This window comes from Nyctereutes procyonoides, unplaced genomic scaffold (genome assembly GCF_905146905.1).
Source record: "Nyctereutes procyonoides isolate TBG_1078 unplaced genomic scaffold, NYPRO_anot_genome, whole genome shotgun sequence".
NCBI lineage: Eukaryota > Metazoa > Chordata > Mammalia > Carnivora > Canidae > Nyctereutes > Nyctereutes procyonoides.
The window spans coordinates 16,263,254-16,279,600 of record NW_026575132.1 but is presented as its reverse complement, the minus strand read 5'-3'; the positions used below and the strand labels follow the sequence as shown (position 1 = coordinate 16,279,600).

Genomic DNA, 16,347 nt, shown 5'->3' with positions numbered 1-16,347 from the left:
GGGGTCCTGAGATCAAGTCCCACATTGGGCTCCCTGCAGGTAGTCTGCTTCTCCCTCTGCCTATCTCTCTCTCTCTCTCTCTCTCTCATGAATAAGTAAATAAGATCTTTTTTAAAACAAAAGAAAAAAAAAAGGTCTCAAATCCATTACCAGAAATTCCTTTGAGAAGCCAGATAACAAAGAACAAACTAAATCCAAAGTGAGCAGAAGAAAGTTAAGAGTAAAGATTAGAACAGATATCAATGAAATGGAAGATAGAAAAACAGTACAGCAATGAAATTACAAATTGCTTCTTGAAAGAATCAACAAAATTGAAAACTCTTTGGCTAGACTGACCAAGAAATTAGTAGGAAAGACCAAATACTCAAAATCAGGAAGGAAAAAGGAAAAAGCAATTAATTATAAAGAAATACCATAAATGACTATATTCCAACAAGTTAGACAACTTAGATGAAATGAATAAGTTTCTAGAAAAACAAATTACCAAAAGAGACTCAAGAAGAAATAGAAATATGAATAGCCCTATAACAAGTAAAGAAACTGAATTAATTTGTTTTTAAATCTTCCCATAAAGCCAGATGACTTCATAGATGAATTTTGTTGAATATTTAAAGAAATAATACCAATCCTTCACACAGGGATAAAGAGGGGTATCACATAATGATAAAGCAGTCAGTTCTCCAGGAAGGCACAACAATCCTTGATGTGCATAAGCAGAGTCACGATATATGTGACGACAAAAAAAAAAAATAGAATTACAAGGAGAAACAGACAAATGCACAACTATACGTATCTATCCACTATTATAGTTAGACTTCAACATCCCTGTCAGTAACCAGCAGGCAGAAAATCAGTTTAAGCATATCGTTAAGCTGAAAAGCATTATCAGTCAACTGGATCTAATTGACATCTCTGCCAATTCATGTTGTTCATCCAACAACAACAGAATATGCATTCTCAAGCTCACATGGAACATTTAACAAGAGAGACCATATTCTGGGCCATAAAATACATCTGAACAAATTTACAAGAATAGAAATCATGCAAAGTATGCTTTCAAGCCATAAGGAAATTAAACTAGAAATCAGTAACAATGATACCTGCAAAATCCCAACATTTTTGTAGATTAAACAATATATTTGTAAGTAACACATGAGTTGATAATTTATGTCCACACAAAACCTTACACAGAGATGTTTATAGCAGGTCTACTCATAATCACCAAAAGCTAAGAACAACCTAGGGGTCCTTCACATGTGGATGGATAAATAAACTGTGGTATATCCATGTGATGGAATATTACCCAGCGATAAAAGAAATGAGCTATAAAGCCAAAAAAGGACATGGAGGAACTTTAAATGCATATACAGAATGAAATAAGCAGTCTGTAAAGGCTACATACTGTACGAGCCCAACTATATAACATTCTGAAAGGAGCAAAACTGCAGAAACAGTGAAAAATAAAATGAAATCAGTGATTACCAGGGGCTCGGGAATACATAAAGAAAGATGACCAGGTAATGCACAGGAGGTTTTTTAGGGTAGTAAAATTATTCTGTATGTGTATATATATCTGTGTGTATATATATATATATATGCCCACTATAACATTTGTCAAAACTCATATAGCTGTGCAACACGGAGAGAACCTTAATTTAGACTGTTGACTCTGGGCAGCTCGGGTGGCTCAGCGATTTAGAGCCACCTTCAGCACAGGGCATGAGCCTGGAGATCCGGGATCGAGTCCCACGTCAGGCTTCCTGCATGGAGCCTGCTTCTCCCTCTGCCTATGTCTCTGCCTCTCTCTTTCTCTGTCTCTCTCATGAATAAATAAAATCTTAAAAAAAAAAAGACTGTTGACTCTAATTAATAATGTATCAATATTGGTTCATTCATTATAATCAATTTACCACACAAATGCAAGATGTTGATAATAGGGAAAACTGGGCTTAAATTTTTCTGTCAATCTAAAACTGTCCTAAAAAAATAAAATTAAAAAAAAAAAAACACAATGCATCCAGCTGAACAGTTGACTCAAATACCAAAGCTAATCAATGTGAATAAACTATATTAGGACAATTTCAAATTTACAGACAATTCACAAAGATGGTACAGAAAATTTGCATATACCCCACACCCAGTTTCCCCTATTAACATCTTATATTAAAATGGTATATTTGGGAGTTCTTTCCTTTCGGCGCTGCGGCCGCAGCCATGAGTATGCTCAGGCTTCAGAAGAGGCTTGCCTCCAGTGTCCTCCGCTGTGGCAAAAAGAAGGTCTGGTTGGACCCCAATGAGACCAATGAAATCGCCAATGCAAACTCCCGTCAGCAGATACGAAAACTGATCAAAGATGGGCTGATAATCCGGAAGCCTGTGACTGTCCATTCCCGAGCTCGGTGCCGGAAAAACACTCTGGCCCGCCGGAAGGGCAGGCATATGGGCATTGGTAAGAGAAAAGGTACTGCCAATGCTCGAATGCCTGAGAAGGTAACGTGGATGAGGAGGATGAGAATTCTACGCAGGCTGCTCAGAAGATACCGTGAATCTAAGAAGATTGACCGCCACATGTATCATAGCCTGTACCTGAAAGTGAAGGGTAACGTGTTCAAGAACAAGCGGATTCTCATGGAACACATCCACAAGCTGAAGGCAGACAAGGCTCGCAAGAAGCTTCTGGCTGACCAGGCTGAGGCCCGCAGATCTAAGACCAAGGAGGCCCGCAAGCGCCGTGAAGAGCGGCTCCAGGCCAAGAAGGAGGAAATCATCAAGACTCTGTCCAAGGAGGAAGAGACCAAGAAATAATAAAACTCCCTCTCTCTTGTCTGTACATAGTGGCCTCAGCATGAATCAGATCAGTTATTCAATAAAACAAACCTTTATCTGCCAAAAAAAAAAAAAAAAAAAAAAAAAGGTATATTTGTTACAATTCATGAGCCAGTATTGATATATTATGATTAGAGTCCATAGCTTTTTCAAATTTCCTTAGGTTTTTTTTTTTGTTTTGTTTTTTTGTTTTGTTTTTTAAATTTCCTTAGTTTTTACCTAATTTTCTTTTCTGTTCCAGGATACCACATTACATGTAGTTGTGACATCTCCTCTTGGCTATGACTTTTCTTAGACTTTGGTTTTTAGGACATTGATAGTTTTGAGGAGTATTTTGTAGAACCCCTCTGTGGGGATAGACTTGATGTTTTTCTTATGATTAGACTGCGTTTTATGAGTTTGGGGAGGAAGACCACAGGCATAAAGTGCCATTCTCATCACATCAGACCACGGGTACATACTAACAACATGACTTACCACTGCAGCGTTTGTGTCAGGTTTCTCCACTGGAGATACTCTTCTCCCCCCACCTTTTCCATATTATCCTACACTTAAAGAGTGAAGATTATACTCCACTTCCCTTGGGAGTGGAGTTTATACAAAATTATTTGGCATTCTGCTTGAGTGATTTGTCTCTTCCTATTTATTTTTTTAAATTATCTATTCACATCAGCATGAGCAGGTGCATATTTGTTTTATTTTTTGGGTTATAATCCAAGATTATTTTGTTGCCCAAACTGTTCGAATTTATGCCCTCCAGCTCTTGCAACTGGCTCCTGCATCATTTTTGACATACTCATATCATTGTGGGGTTTTGGTTTTGATCATTTCCATACTTTCTTGTGGTACCAGATGTTCTAGACACATCATATATATTTCTTGTCCTAATCCTAGAAGTAGCCATTTCTCCAAAGAGCCCAGGTTGCTTTTGAGAATATAATATTAGAAACCAACATCAGGGCACTAGGTCGCACACACAGTTTTTAAAGCCCTCAATCCCAGGACTCATCCCATGACAAGGGAAGGATGCTTCCCTCTGACTACACATCAGAATCTCCTGTAAGACTTGTTGGGTTTTTTTTTTTTTTTTTGTAACTTTAAGAATCTATCTTCAAAGGCTTACCATGTGATTCTGCATCACAGCCAGAAGAATCACTGCTCTAAATAGCTGTGGCCATGGGCAGAGGTGCCAGATTCTTATAAGAATGATCACATTAGCACGTCTGTAGGTTCAGGGTGCCCTTTACCCAGCAGGAAGGAATATGTAGCTAAAGATGTGCTGAATAATTAAATGTGATTAATAAAAATAAATTTAAATAGTGGGGTAATTTTTTAAATTTACATGTAGCTGAAATCTTGATGGGTAAAGTAATGTGATTTTGTGAGATTTGCTTCAAAATAATCTCATGTTGCAAAAAATAATAATCTGACAGTGGGAGACAGGTAATAGATATAAATGAAAGATAACTGTTGAAGCAAGGTGATAAGTACACAGAGGTTTATAACACTATTCTCTCTACTTTTGAGTATGTTTGAAATTTTCCATAAGACATATTTAAAAATCTGTAAGTAATTGGGATGCCTGGGTGGCTCAGCGTCTGCCTTTGGTCATGATCCCAGGGCCCTGGGATCAAGTCCCGCATCAGGCTCCCCGTAGGGAACCTGCTTCTCCCTCTGCCTATATCTCTGTCTCTCTCTGTGTCTCTCATGAATAAGTAAAAATCTTAAAAAAAAAAATTTAAGTCAAAAGCTTAGGTATGATATATTCAGTGAATTCATCACCATGTATCCTTGACCACCTTGCTAAAGTCCACACCTCTGTGTCCTCAGATATATACTTAATATCCCTTCAGATTCGAACATCATTTGAACATAATTACAACTCAGTAAGAAAGCATTCCACAAGTATCAGAACTATCCATCCTTTGAATAAGTGAGCATACTGATTTATTATTTATTTATTGAGCATACCGTGTTTGTGCACGGGGCTAGGCTCTGGAGACACACAGTGAACACGGCATGCTCCTGCTCACAATTTGTTCAGTCTCTAGTAAGAGACACTGAGCCATTAGGCAGTTATGCTGAAGTGTTAAAGGAGCCACAGTCTAGCGGGTACTCCCAGAGCACTAAGAAGGGGCATCATCCATAGGAGTTATGGACACTGTAGGTGAAAAAGCAGTTCACAATTTCTAAACTGTTAGCTCCATGTTGAACTCTAAAGCACTGACTTAGGTACTTCAGTATCAGAATATACTTGGTTTTAACACACTTATTTGATAATGACCATATGTCAAACACTGATCAGCTCTTCAGACTTTTTCCTTATTGAATTAATTGTTATGCAGGAGGAAGCTTCCTGAATATATAATTTAAAAATATAGCCCTAGTGTTAATTTTTAGAACACCATCTCTGACAGATATAGAGAAAGTGTTGGGGTTGTAGGGAAATGGCATTAATAATGTACTGATACTGGTGCCAGCAATTTACATAGCTCATCATTTCATTTTTAGGCCAGTCCTCTGAGGAGGTGTACTGTCTCCTCCGTTTAATAATGGGGAAGCCTAGGTTCAGAGGAGGCAATGAATTTGACCCAAGAGATGAGGCCAAAACTAGAACCCAAGTACATCTGACTCCAAAATCCATGCTTCTTCCATTACCCATCACTGTTTCTTCTGTACCTATAGTCTTCAAACCAGTTTTGCAGTATACCCCCTAAAAGACATGTGAAGAAACGATGTCCCTCTGTTGTTAAAGAAGCCTCCTCCCAAACTGTTATTTTGAATTCTCCCTATATGTGCCATGGTAAAGATTTTTACACTTGGAGCAGTAGGTCAGTTAGGTTAGGGTGAGGGAGAGATAGAGCGCCGAGCAGCTGGGATGAGGGGCTGAGGGCAGAGACTATAGTGGAGCCCCCTCCTCTGCACATTGCTAGGCAGGTCAGGAGGCCCAGGGGCGCATGTGGGAGCTGAGGCCTGTGGAAGCTGAGGACGCCTTACTCAGGCTAAGTGTGCTATATACTATTACCCCCTCACCATTCAGATGATAATGCTGACTGTTTTACATTGAGGTAGTCTTTCTTCTCCAACACAAATTAATTACATACTTCTAAGTAGGAAAACACTAAAATCCAAATTGTAAGATTTTAAATACAATAGTAAGATGCAGAATCACAGAATTTAAGCCTAATCCAACATTTACACTTCTAGATAAAGGAAAGCACAGGAGAGATAAACATTCTCTTAAAACAGCAATAAAATTCCACATCCTAAAGAAAGAGAAATGACCAAACATACCTCCTTGATTGAGAATAAGAAAAAATAAAAACTCTAACTTCCAAATTACAAATCAGAAGAATGGACCAATAACACTCTAAGGCTTAAGAGAAAACAGTGAATATAAAAGAAAAAAAAAAAGCACTATATGCACAAAGTGACCCAAGACTTAGATTTTTTTTTAAATCCTTAAATTGCCTTCTATCCAGCTTTCTTTCTGACATCTCTACATATCACTAACCTTCTCTTGTTATTAAAGACATAATGCTGCTAAAGAGACCATCCTGCTGCACAAATTTGTGTGAAGATGCCATTCTTGAATCTTGAAATGCTTCCAGATCTCAAGTACATGAATACTTCATCTTAAAAACACTCAGCATGCATTTTAACACGGGACTTACAAAATATACCAACTCTCATAAATCAGTTCCAACCTTTTAGTCTGATCCATTTGGTTTTGTTGATTTTTCCTTGTGACATACAAATCATCCCCACAAGTTTTCCAATATGCAAAACATTGCACTTGGGAGACTTATGACCCCTATTTATTTTTGGCTATATGTAGATGTGGGCATACTATAAGAAGGGTATACTTAACACTGAATTTGGTGTGTGTGTTTCATATAGTAGGCATTCCATAAATAGTTATCATTTGGTGCAGCTCTCCCCAGAATATCATGCGCATTCACTTAAGAACACTAACAAAGCTTTTTAAATAAACTGGTTAGTTAAGAAAACTTAAAATACTTGAACCATCTGAAATAGAGAAAGATTCTTTATGATCTCTTACATGTTAAATCTAAAAAAACCAAACTCATAGATACAGAGACCAGAGTGGGTGGTGGTTGCCAAATGCAGGGGGTGAAAGTGGTCAAAAGATAAAAACTTCCAGTTATAAGGTAAGTTCTGGGGATATAAAGTACAGCATGGTGACTAAAGCTAACAGCACTATATCATATATTTGAAAGTTGCTAAGAGAGTGGTAGATCTTAAAATTTCTCATCACAAGAAAAAAATTTTTAACTACACTAGGTGATGGATGTTAACTAAACATTGTGGGTAATCATTTTGCAATATATACACATATGAACTCATCATGTCGTATTCCTGAAACTAATGCAATGTTATAAGTCAATTATATCTCCATAAAGCTGGGGGAGGCAGAGAAATATTTGCAAGGACAGAGGAGCATAGTGAAAGTCTGAGTGCACTACTTTATATGTAAGCTTTATCTGTAAAGTTGAAGCAACTGATCTACTGTTTTAAGTATTTCAGCAGTGTGAGCATCAGCCTGCCCAGGTCCCCAACATTTACTTGTCCCAGAGAATGCATTCAAGGAAGTGTTCTTCCTGTTGAGGGGGGAGGTCATTTGCAGTTCAGCTCGGCAGTTACTCTTTTAAAAGGGGTCTGTGTTGTTTGAAGCACTAGGGTTTGGAGAAGCAGATTGAGCATAACTTGACAGTTTTTCTTTGTGTACAGTAGTTGATCACTCCCTCCCCTCCTCCAAGAAATAACGATTACACTCAGGACCTTGAACTTATCAACACTAAACTCTTAGCAGTTGAGTTAACATACTCTGACACCATGTCCAATTTGTACACATTTTAAGAACATTTCCTACATATGTCTATTGAGAATGAACACTGGCCTCATAGAAAAAGCCATAGCAAGTGAGTTTCTAACAGGGCCTCTCGTCTTTTTCATTTTAAGAAATCTATTTTGTTAGGTTACTTACAGAAAAAAGAAGGCCTCCCAGAGAACTCAGCCCAAGCCCCACTGCTTTCATCCATCTGGCCAAATTTCAGAAAGCCCCAGTTTGTACTGAAGAACATGGAGGCTCCTCCCAACACCCTTGTGAATTGGTCTTTGTCATTTTACATTTCATGGCAATCCACACAACCCTGCCCCTGAGGACCTCAACTTGTTGGGGCGTGGAGTTTGGTCTTTGCCTTGGCACTTTCTGCCCTTCCTGAAGCTTCATGTACACACAAAGTTTCCAAGAGCTAATTGCAGTCGAACCTTAAAAAGGTTTAAAAGAGAGAAAGCAACTGCTTTATTATAAAGTACAGAATTGCTTCTTGCTATAGAAGATACTGAGATGCACAGTTTTTCTCAGCACAGCTTGAGCAGTCCGCTAAGAGCTGTGTGTTGTGGGCCCTTGCTTCCTTTGATTTGTCCCTGGAGGATGAACATGGAGATGGCCTTGCCCAAAGTTGTCACTTCCTTAGTTACCTAGAAAATCACCAAACCCCAGATTTGCCAGCTACCTTACAAAGGCTTTTCCATTTTTTGAGAAGCCAGTTATAGTTTGTCATTTCTTGAAAGACAGGTTCATGTTTAGGCAGGAATATTTTGGCAGGGGTTGGAGAATAGATCAAAACTCCAGAGGAGAACAAGAGAGAAGCGCTGCCCAGAAGCTGGTCTTTCCTTGTGGCTTCCTATTTGTTCAGCCTTCGTTTTTGTCAGTCCTTGCACAAACAGACTGAATACCTGGATTATTCCCTCATCTGGACCCAAATACACATACATTACATACCCCTTTCTCACTAATCAGCCTGACACATTCCTTTGTTGGTAAATGGTTCCAAAACAAACACTGTCAGCGCACCTAATTAGCAGGTTTGCGGGCTGTGCTTGGCAGTCCTGTTACATCCTGTTCAACAATAGAGAACAACAGCCTTGGCGAGGCTGGGCTTAAGGGAGGGAATAGCTTCCCCCAATGCGTATATGCTTTTTTTTTAATGATATTTCCTTTCTGTGGCTTTTCTTGGGAAGCAGCCACTCAATGCATATTGTGATGAGGTGTGGGATTCCTGAAACAGCTAGAGGAAATTTGGAACTCCTCTTCCTAGGTACCTTTGCTGAGGAACCTTTAGTTTCCATCTGCTTACTGTTCTTTCCTCTGTCTGGTATTGACGAGGAGCAGAGTGAGGAACTTTCTCCGCATCTTCTAACACTGATGATAGAGGACAAGACCCCTGCCTGTGTTCTGGAATCATAAATTAACAGAGTTGGAAAGGCCTGTGGAGAACATTTGGACACTTGGGGGGTAGAAAAACTAAAGCCCCGCGTGCTCAAAGGTTTTGTCAGTGGCAGAAGCAGAGTGGCGACTTACTAAGATGCAATTCTGCTCTTAGGCTATCTGACCGCCTGCTCTTCGATGTATTTATTGTGTCAAGGTTTTCCTTGATTAAAAAACAAAAAACAAAAATCTCTAACACAGTGTTAGTTTTAAACTTTGGTCAAAGAGTAACTTGGTAAATAACATTTCACCTTGGCCTGGTGGCTCCTATATTCACATGTCAAAGTGTTTCAGAATGTCTGCTAACACAGACGAGACCTCTGTGAAACCCTCGTTTCACAGGGCTGACCTGACCCTCTATGCCATTAAGCCACTTTATAAATACAGTGCATTTATAAATGCAGTCCTCCCCGGTAGGCTGCCATTGTTTTTTTGAAGCCATTTGGTCACTTGAATAGATGGCTGTCATCTCCACCTAGACACATTTCTTACCAGGCTTCTTGTTAGGTGTCTGGTTAATACTGTGTTATCATCTTATCTCTAAGCATTTCAGACAACCTAATTTTTTGTTGTTTGGCGGCAACAATGTTCATCGTTATTTAACTCATAACTTTCTAACTGATTTGCATTAGAGAAAATTTTAAAAGTACACAGAGAGTATAAAGAAAATTTTCCATACATATGTATGCATGTTTACTTTTTAATAAGATTGGCAATATGTTGAATATATAGTTTTATATCCAGCTTTTTTATCACATATCAGAACCAAGTTCATAAACTTTTTTGATGGCTACTTTAACAGGAGAAAAAATTTATTGGTTCTAAAATCATTAAGATCTATCTAAAAATTAGAGGCAGACTAATCCACAGAAAGATCACTGGAGTAGAAATACAGAAGTCTAGATGTCATCCCTAACTCGTCCACTGATTTGCTGTGTGACCTTTGACAAGCCATCCCCCACCCCACCTCTGGATTTGCCTACCTGGTATATAGCACTGTTTTAAGCTCTTATTGACAAAGAACATAGAACTTTACTTCCATCCAGCTCCTTTGCTTATCATTTTGTACCAGTTTGTTTGATAGTTTGTCATGATGTTTTCAGCAAGGTTGACTATTTTTGATGCAATTTACTGAAAGGATTAAGATATAAATTCAAATTTTGATTCAGTCCACCATTTTGACATAATGTCAGCTCCATGAGGAAATGGACTTTTTTCTTTTTTACTCTCTGCTCAATTTTCTGCATTTAGAACAGCACATAGTAAATTTTCAACAAATAATTCATGAAGAGCTTATTTTTAGTTTTTCAAATCTGTGCTTTTCCACATATTTTCCTTAATTTTAAATAACTTTTAAACGAATTTCAAGGAAACTGTATATTTAAATGTAGACATTACCAAGCTATATGACTTTATTGAGTGATAGCTAACGTTCTATCATATGTTAGGCATAGATGTATTTTTCTGGCCCAATGAAAACTTTCATGTCAAAAACTTGAGTTTTGCCAAGCTACTCAGATAGTTTTAATTTTCAAAACATCTTTTTGGCCGTTTTTTAGAGTGTGTTTTTTTCTTTCCCTGTGGCACTGTAAATAAGTAACCTGAATACACAATAGGGAAGAGAGGAGTGTTTACCTTTCCATACAAAAAATGTTGACTCTTCAGCCTGAGCAGTATGTTCTGAAATGAACTATTTTATGCTTTAGAATTACAAAAGGTACAATAGGAACTTGGTTTTGTCAGCGTGTGTTTTTGATATTGTGAGACTTTTTTCGCCTAATTATCCGAATACAGATAGCAAGATCTTGTTAAACTTATCTTTTAAAAATCCTTTTTTTGGGACTCCTGGGTGGCTCAGTGGTTGAGCGTCTGCCTTCAGCTCAGGGCATGATCCTGGAGTCCCAGGATAAAGTCCCACATCGGGCTCCTTGCAGGGAGCCTGCTTCTCCCTTTGTCTCTGTCTCTGCCTCTCTCTCTGTGTTTCTCATGAATAAATAAAATCTTTAAAAAAAAATAAAAATCCCTTTTTTTTTTGGTTTTTATTTCAGCATCTAATGTATTTTTTTTAAGATTGATTGATTTATTCGTTCATGAGAGACAGAGAAGCAGAGACATAGGCAGAGGGAGAAGCAGGCTCCATGCAGAAGGCTGATGTGGGACTCAATCCTGGGACTCCAGGATCATGCCCTGGGCCAAAGGCAGGCACTAAACCGCTGAGCCACCCAGGGATCCCCTATTATCATGTCTTTATTAAACCTCTTCAATATTCTGAATATTAAACCACTTAATGGTGCATCAGGAAACATTGGCTCTGTAGCTGTCATTAATAATCATCTATTCAGTTCCTGATGCTTTCAAAGTATTTAAACTAGAGAAAAGGCTATCTCTATTGATGTTCATTCTCTACCACAGTCACCACTTGGACTCAATTATGTCTATGTAGCATAGAACTTGCGTAGAGTCATCTGCCTGTAACTCTCACCCCCTGACACATACCCCTTCCCTTCTTCCCTCCCCAGGGAGGCTGGCATCCCCAGCCAATACCACAGCCATAGCTCCTGAGAGATGCCAGCTGTTGAATTCCAGTACAGTCCCCTTTCTGCCTCACCTTGTCCTCACAGCATCAGCCTGAAATTTGAGGGAACACACAAACTAACCTTAGGAGGGCAAAAAACTATACCACATACCCTTAACTTGTCTCACTTACTTCTGGTGATGGTGGTAGGGTTGGGGGGGGAGAGAGGTTCTTAACAAAAATAATGGGAAGAATAAACTTTTGATGAGAAAACAGGAAAAGATAGCATGTGAAAAACAGAAATATGGGAATTTCCTTTTATAAAACCCAGAACATAATAGACTGCCTTGCAAGTCATGAACCAGTGGTTGATTCAAAGACTGTGTTGGAAACATTGGAAGCCACTAACTTGAGCTGACTTAACTTCAACTGAAAAAATCTAGTTTGGCCTTGAGAGGTAGGAAGCTGAAGTATCTAAAAGCCATTCTTTAAGAGGAGTTAACACTTTTTTTCTAGAAAGAATCCTTGATGGTGGAGAGAAAGGAAATTTAAATTAAAAGACTTAGCTGGAAAGCAACTTACATCGATTTGAAAGAAAAATTTCAGAATTGAGAATAAAAAGAGATAAGAAAATTTTCCTTGGCAGTGGGGAAGATGTGGGAGCAGGATGGCAGGGCAGGGTAGAGGAGGGGATAGTGAGGCCTGAGGTAACACGGTTTTCATACACTGCTTGAAAAAGGCACCAGCCAAGGGACCTTGGAATAGAAATGAATGTCAAAGCAGCAAGCAAGAAAAGATGACTTGTCCTCCCTTCCGCTTCCCTGACAATGCAGTTAAGGTATCTTTTTTTTTTTTTTTAAAGATTTTCATTTTTTTTTTAATTTTTATTTATTTATGATAGTCACACAGAGAGAGAGAGAGAGAGAGGCAGAGACACAGGCTGAGGGAGAAGCAGGCTCCATGCACCGGGAGCCCGACATGGGACTCGATCCCGGGTCTCCAGGATCACGCCCTGGGCCAAAGGCAGGCGCCAAACCACTGCGCCACCCAGGGATCCCGCAGTTAAGGTATCTTATTTAAAAGAGAGAAACCTAATCAGGGAAACCTTAATATTTAGAAAGTACCCAAGAGCAGTATGTAACCCTTCTCCCCACCTTGCCTAACCCTACCCCAACGTTTCATACTTCAGTTTTTCTCCCTGGGAGGTCTAGAGAGCTTGCCCCGGCCACACTCAGAGAAATGAAAGAAAAGGCTTAGTTATTAGTTAACATAGCACTTTGCTACCCAGACCTAAGCTAAAGGCTTCCTCCCATTGACTTTCCCCAGTGAGCAAGTGTGTTATTGCCTTTGAGAGTTTCCTTTACTGATACACTGGCATCTAGCCTTCTCTACCCTGTTCCTGTCTTATGAATACACATGTTGAAAGACATAAAGTTTTCAGTGACTCTGAGGTCTTACACGTCTGCTCATGGCTTGTATACATAGGGAGCATAACTATTTCTGTTAGAATGATTATCAATTCTATCCAGTTTTTATTAATATGCAGAGTAAAAACAAAAGTTCTAATAGTTTTCCCTTAATGAAAGGGACTACGAAAACATGCTTTGTTCTTCACATCTTCCTTTGTTCAATGATAATGTATACCATGCTTTAAGCATTATTGCAACTATTTCTCCAAGATAATGCATCCACAGTTCATGCAAAATAGGATAATTTTAACTACTAAAAGTGTGTACCTTACTAAACAATTTTATGTTTCCTAAAAACATGTAAACAGTCTTAACAAATTTTTACAATACCTTTATCACTATATAAAGATGAAAAAAATATAAAGCCAGAATTACTCCTTGACCACCTGAGATGTTTACACAGGTGCATTTCACTTTAGATAAACCTTATAAATTATACTAGAAGTTTTTAAAATTAGTTAATTATATACATTTCAAAAATTTTTTATTTAACATTAAGATGGGTGGCAGTAAACTCTCCTAACATACTCAATATAGAATTTGACCTCTAAGTTGTTTACATGAAGGGAGACTGTTTTTGTTAGATATAAAAATGTAGTATATACTATGCAGTACAGTGCTGGCATAGGAACAGACAGATCAACAGAACACGATTTCAGAAAGTACAAAAATAAACTCAAGTAATATGGGAATTTAGTACATGCCAAAGGTGCACAGCAAATTAACAAAACAAAAGATGGAACATTCCTTAAGGAATGAAACTGGGAAGTAGACAGCCATTTGGAGAAAGAAAAATAATTCCGGATTTTACCATACTCTCTATGTCAAGATCAATTCCAGATGGATCAAATATTTTGATGTAAAAATAAAACCCATAATGTGCTAGAAGAAAAGATGAGTGAATATTTTTATAATCTTAAGTGGGGAAGGTCTTTCTAGCTTGACACAAACCCAGAAGCCATGGAAGCAAAATGCTCTTAAATATGTTTTTAAAAAGGTAAATGCTTAAAGTTCTGTAAAGACAAGTGCAAACAGGAAACTTAGAGATTTTTAACACATTTAACAAAGTATTAATTTCCTGAGTATAAATTTTTTTTTAAACTCAGTAAGGAAAAGTCATTAGACAATGGGCAAAGGACATGAAGTAACCGACTGAAAAAATATGTAAATGGCCAATATCTGAACAGCTTAATATCACTTCTAATTAAAGAAAGTAAAATGAGGTTCTTACCTAGCAGCTATGAGAAAATATTAATAGATATGAAATGCAAATCCCAATATAAAAACATTAATACCACTTCTCATTTTCATTTTGCAAAGTCCATATTTTTGTTCTAAATATTTACAACAGTCCTAATATTTCAGCCCTGCTCTCTTACGAAACAACTGGCCTAGAGCAACAGTATTCAAAATGTTATATTCATCAGAATTCTCTGGAGGGCTTGTTCAAACACAGATTGCCAGGTCCCACCCTAGAATTTATGATGCAGTAAGTCTGAAGTGGCACCCAATAATTTTCATTTCTAACAAATTCTCTGATGATGCTGGTTTAGCTGGTCCAGGGACCACACTTTGAAAACCACTGGCCTAGAACACACTGAATATTAGAAAATTACGTGATATCATCTCATTTAAGAGAATTGTATTGGTGAGAGGAGACGAATTAGGGGAACAGTGTACAGTAATGACAAAACACTTTGGATCTTTGATTTGAAGGTCTTTCTCCTTCTGAATGTTTTGCATTTTTCTAATGTACCCATCCTTGAAAATGTCTTATTTTGGCTCCATTAGGACTCTTACTACTTTGAGGATCTGGTATGTAATATGTTAAATAGAAGTAAATCCCATTCAGAGTCTTAGGAATATATATCATCCTTATAAATTATTATTTCTTTTCAAGAGACCTACATCAAAAAGAGAGAGAGAGAGACAGACCTACGTCAAAAACCTTGACAGTTTAATTTGTCAGTTTTACATTAAAAAGGTGGACTGGTGAATCACTGGAAGTCCATGTGTAAGCTTTTTTTTTAATCTATTAGCCAAATATTATTATATTCATTACCTCTTAGATGTAGTAAGACACAGCTAAACAACTCTTGGACTCTTAGGTGTATTGAACTAAATTTTTATAGAAAGTCACTGGTCTTATTTATGGTTCTCTAATGGCTACAACTATGATATATTATAGCTTCTTCTGAAAATTATAGAAAAAATTCTTAAATCTTCCTGCAGTTTCCTTACTTTTTCTAATATTAAACAAGATTTTTCCTAAAGTAACCCGAAGAAGAAATGGACATTTGTTGACAATTATATTAACTGTAAGGTGAACCATTAAAAAACAAACAACAGCAACAACAAAAAACCCTGAGAAGTGTCAGAAATACTAGTTTTTTCCTATCCTCAAATAACTATTTCACTTGGGTCAAACCTATTAAGATTTCATATACATACATAGAGTATTACTGAGAAGTTCTATCACCATCCACAAATTAGCAAGAAGCATTTATTAAGCATTGGCACTAAAGATAATGTGATTTACCATTCCCAATGGGATAGCAAAATTAACAAATGAATTAATTAACCCTTGTTTACATTCTCTTTCAAAGCCATGATTTTAAGTAAAGCTTTTGTCAAAGCTATTAACTGAGCTTGGTTTACAAACTAAAAGTGCAAGACTTGTGAAAGCCAAAGGCTTTGTGGTCTGCAATCAGGGAAAAACTCTTCCTTAATTAACTCTGAGGATTAAAAGGTAAATAAAAAGATCGCTGCAGGGCATACCAACTGTTCTTCCCATGATTTGAGTCTTAGCAGATATTTGGGCCTGTGCTAAATAACTTAAAGGACCACTAGCTAGCAACAGGAGGAGAGCCAGACTTCAAGTCAGAAGACTGGAATCAAGGCCAGAGTCGATCACACACTAGTTTGGGGACCAGAGAAGCCACCAGTTACTTTATTACCTCATTTCATTTTATCCATATACTGAGTGACTACTTATTAGAAATGGGAAAGCAGGGACGCCTGGGTGGCTCAGCGGTTGAGCGTCTGCCTTTGGCTCAGGGCGTGATCCCAGAGTACCGGGATCAAGTCCCACATCAGGCTCCCTGCATGTAGCCTCTTCTCCCTCTGCCTATATCTCTGCCTCTCTCTGTGTGTCTCTAATGAATAAATAAATAAAATCTAAAAAAGACTTTAAAAAAATAATAAATAAAATAAAATCTAAAAAAAGAAAGAAAAAATAAATT

At 37.8% G+C, this 16,347-nt stretch overlaps 2 protein-coding genes across 4 annotated transcripts in view; both read left to right on the top strand.

Annotated features, from left to right (window-relative positions):
• PLEKHM3 (pleckstrin homology domain containing M3) overlaps window positions 1-16,347 on the top strand; it is a 173,666-nt gene that overhangs the window by 149,245 nt on the left and 8,074 nt on the right. The window lies entirely within an intron of this gene.
• Window positions 2,186-2,884, top strand: LOC129522864 (60S ribosomal protein L19). The gene has a single exon (XM_055345363.1). The coding sequence runs from the start codon at window positions 2,215-2,217 to the stop codon at window positions 2,803-2,805; it is 591 nt and encodes a 196-aa protein (XP_055201338.1). The 5' UTR covers window positions 2,186-2,214; the 3' UTR covers window positions 2,806-2,884.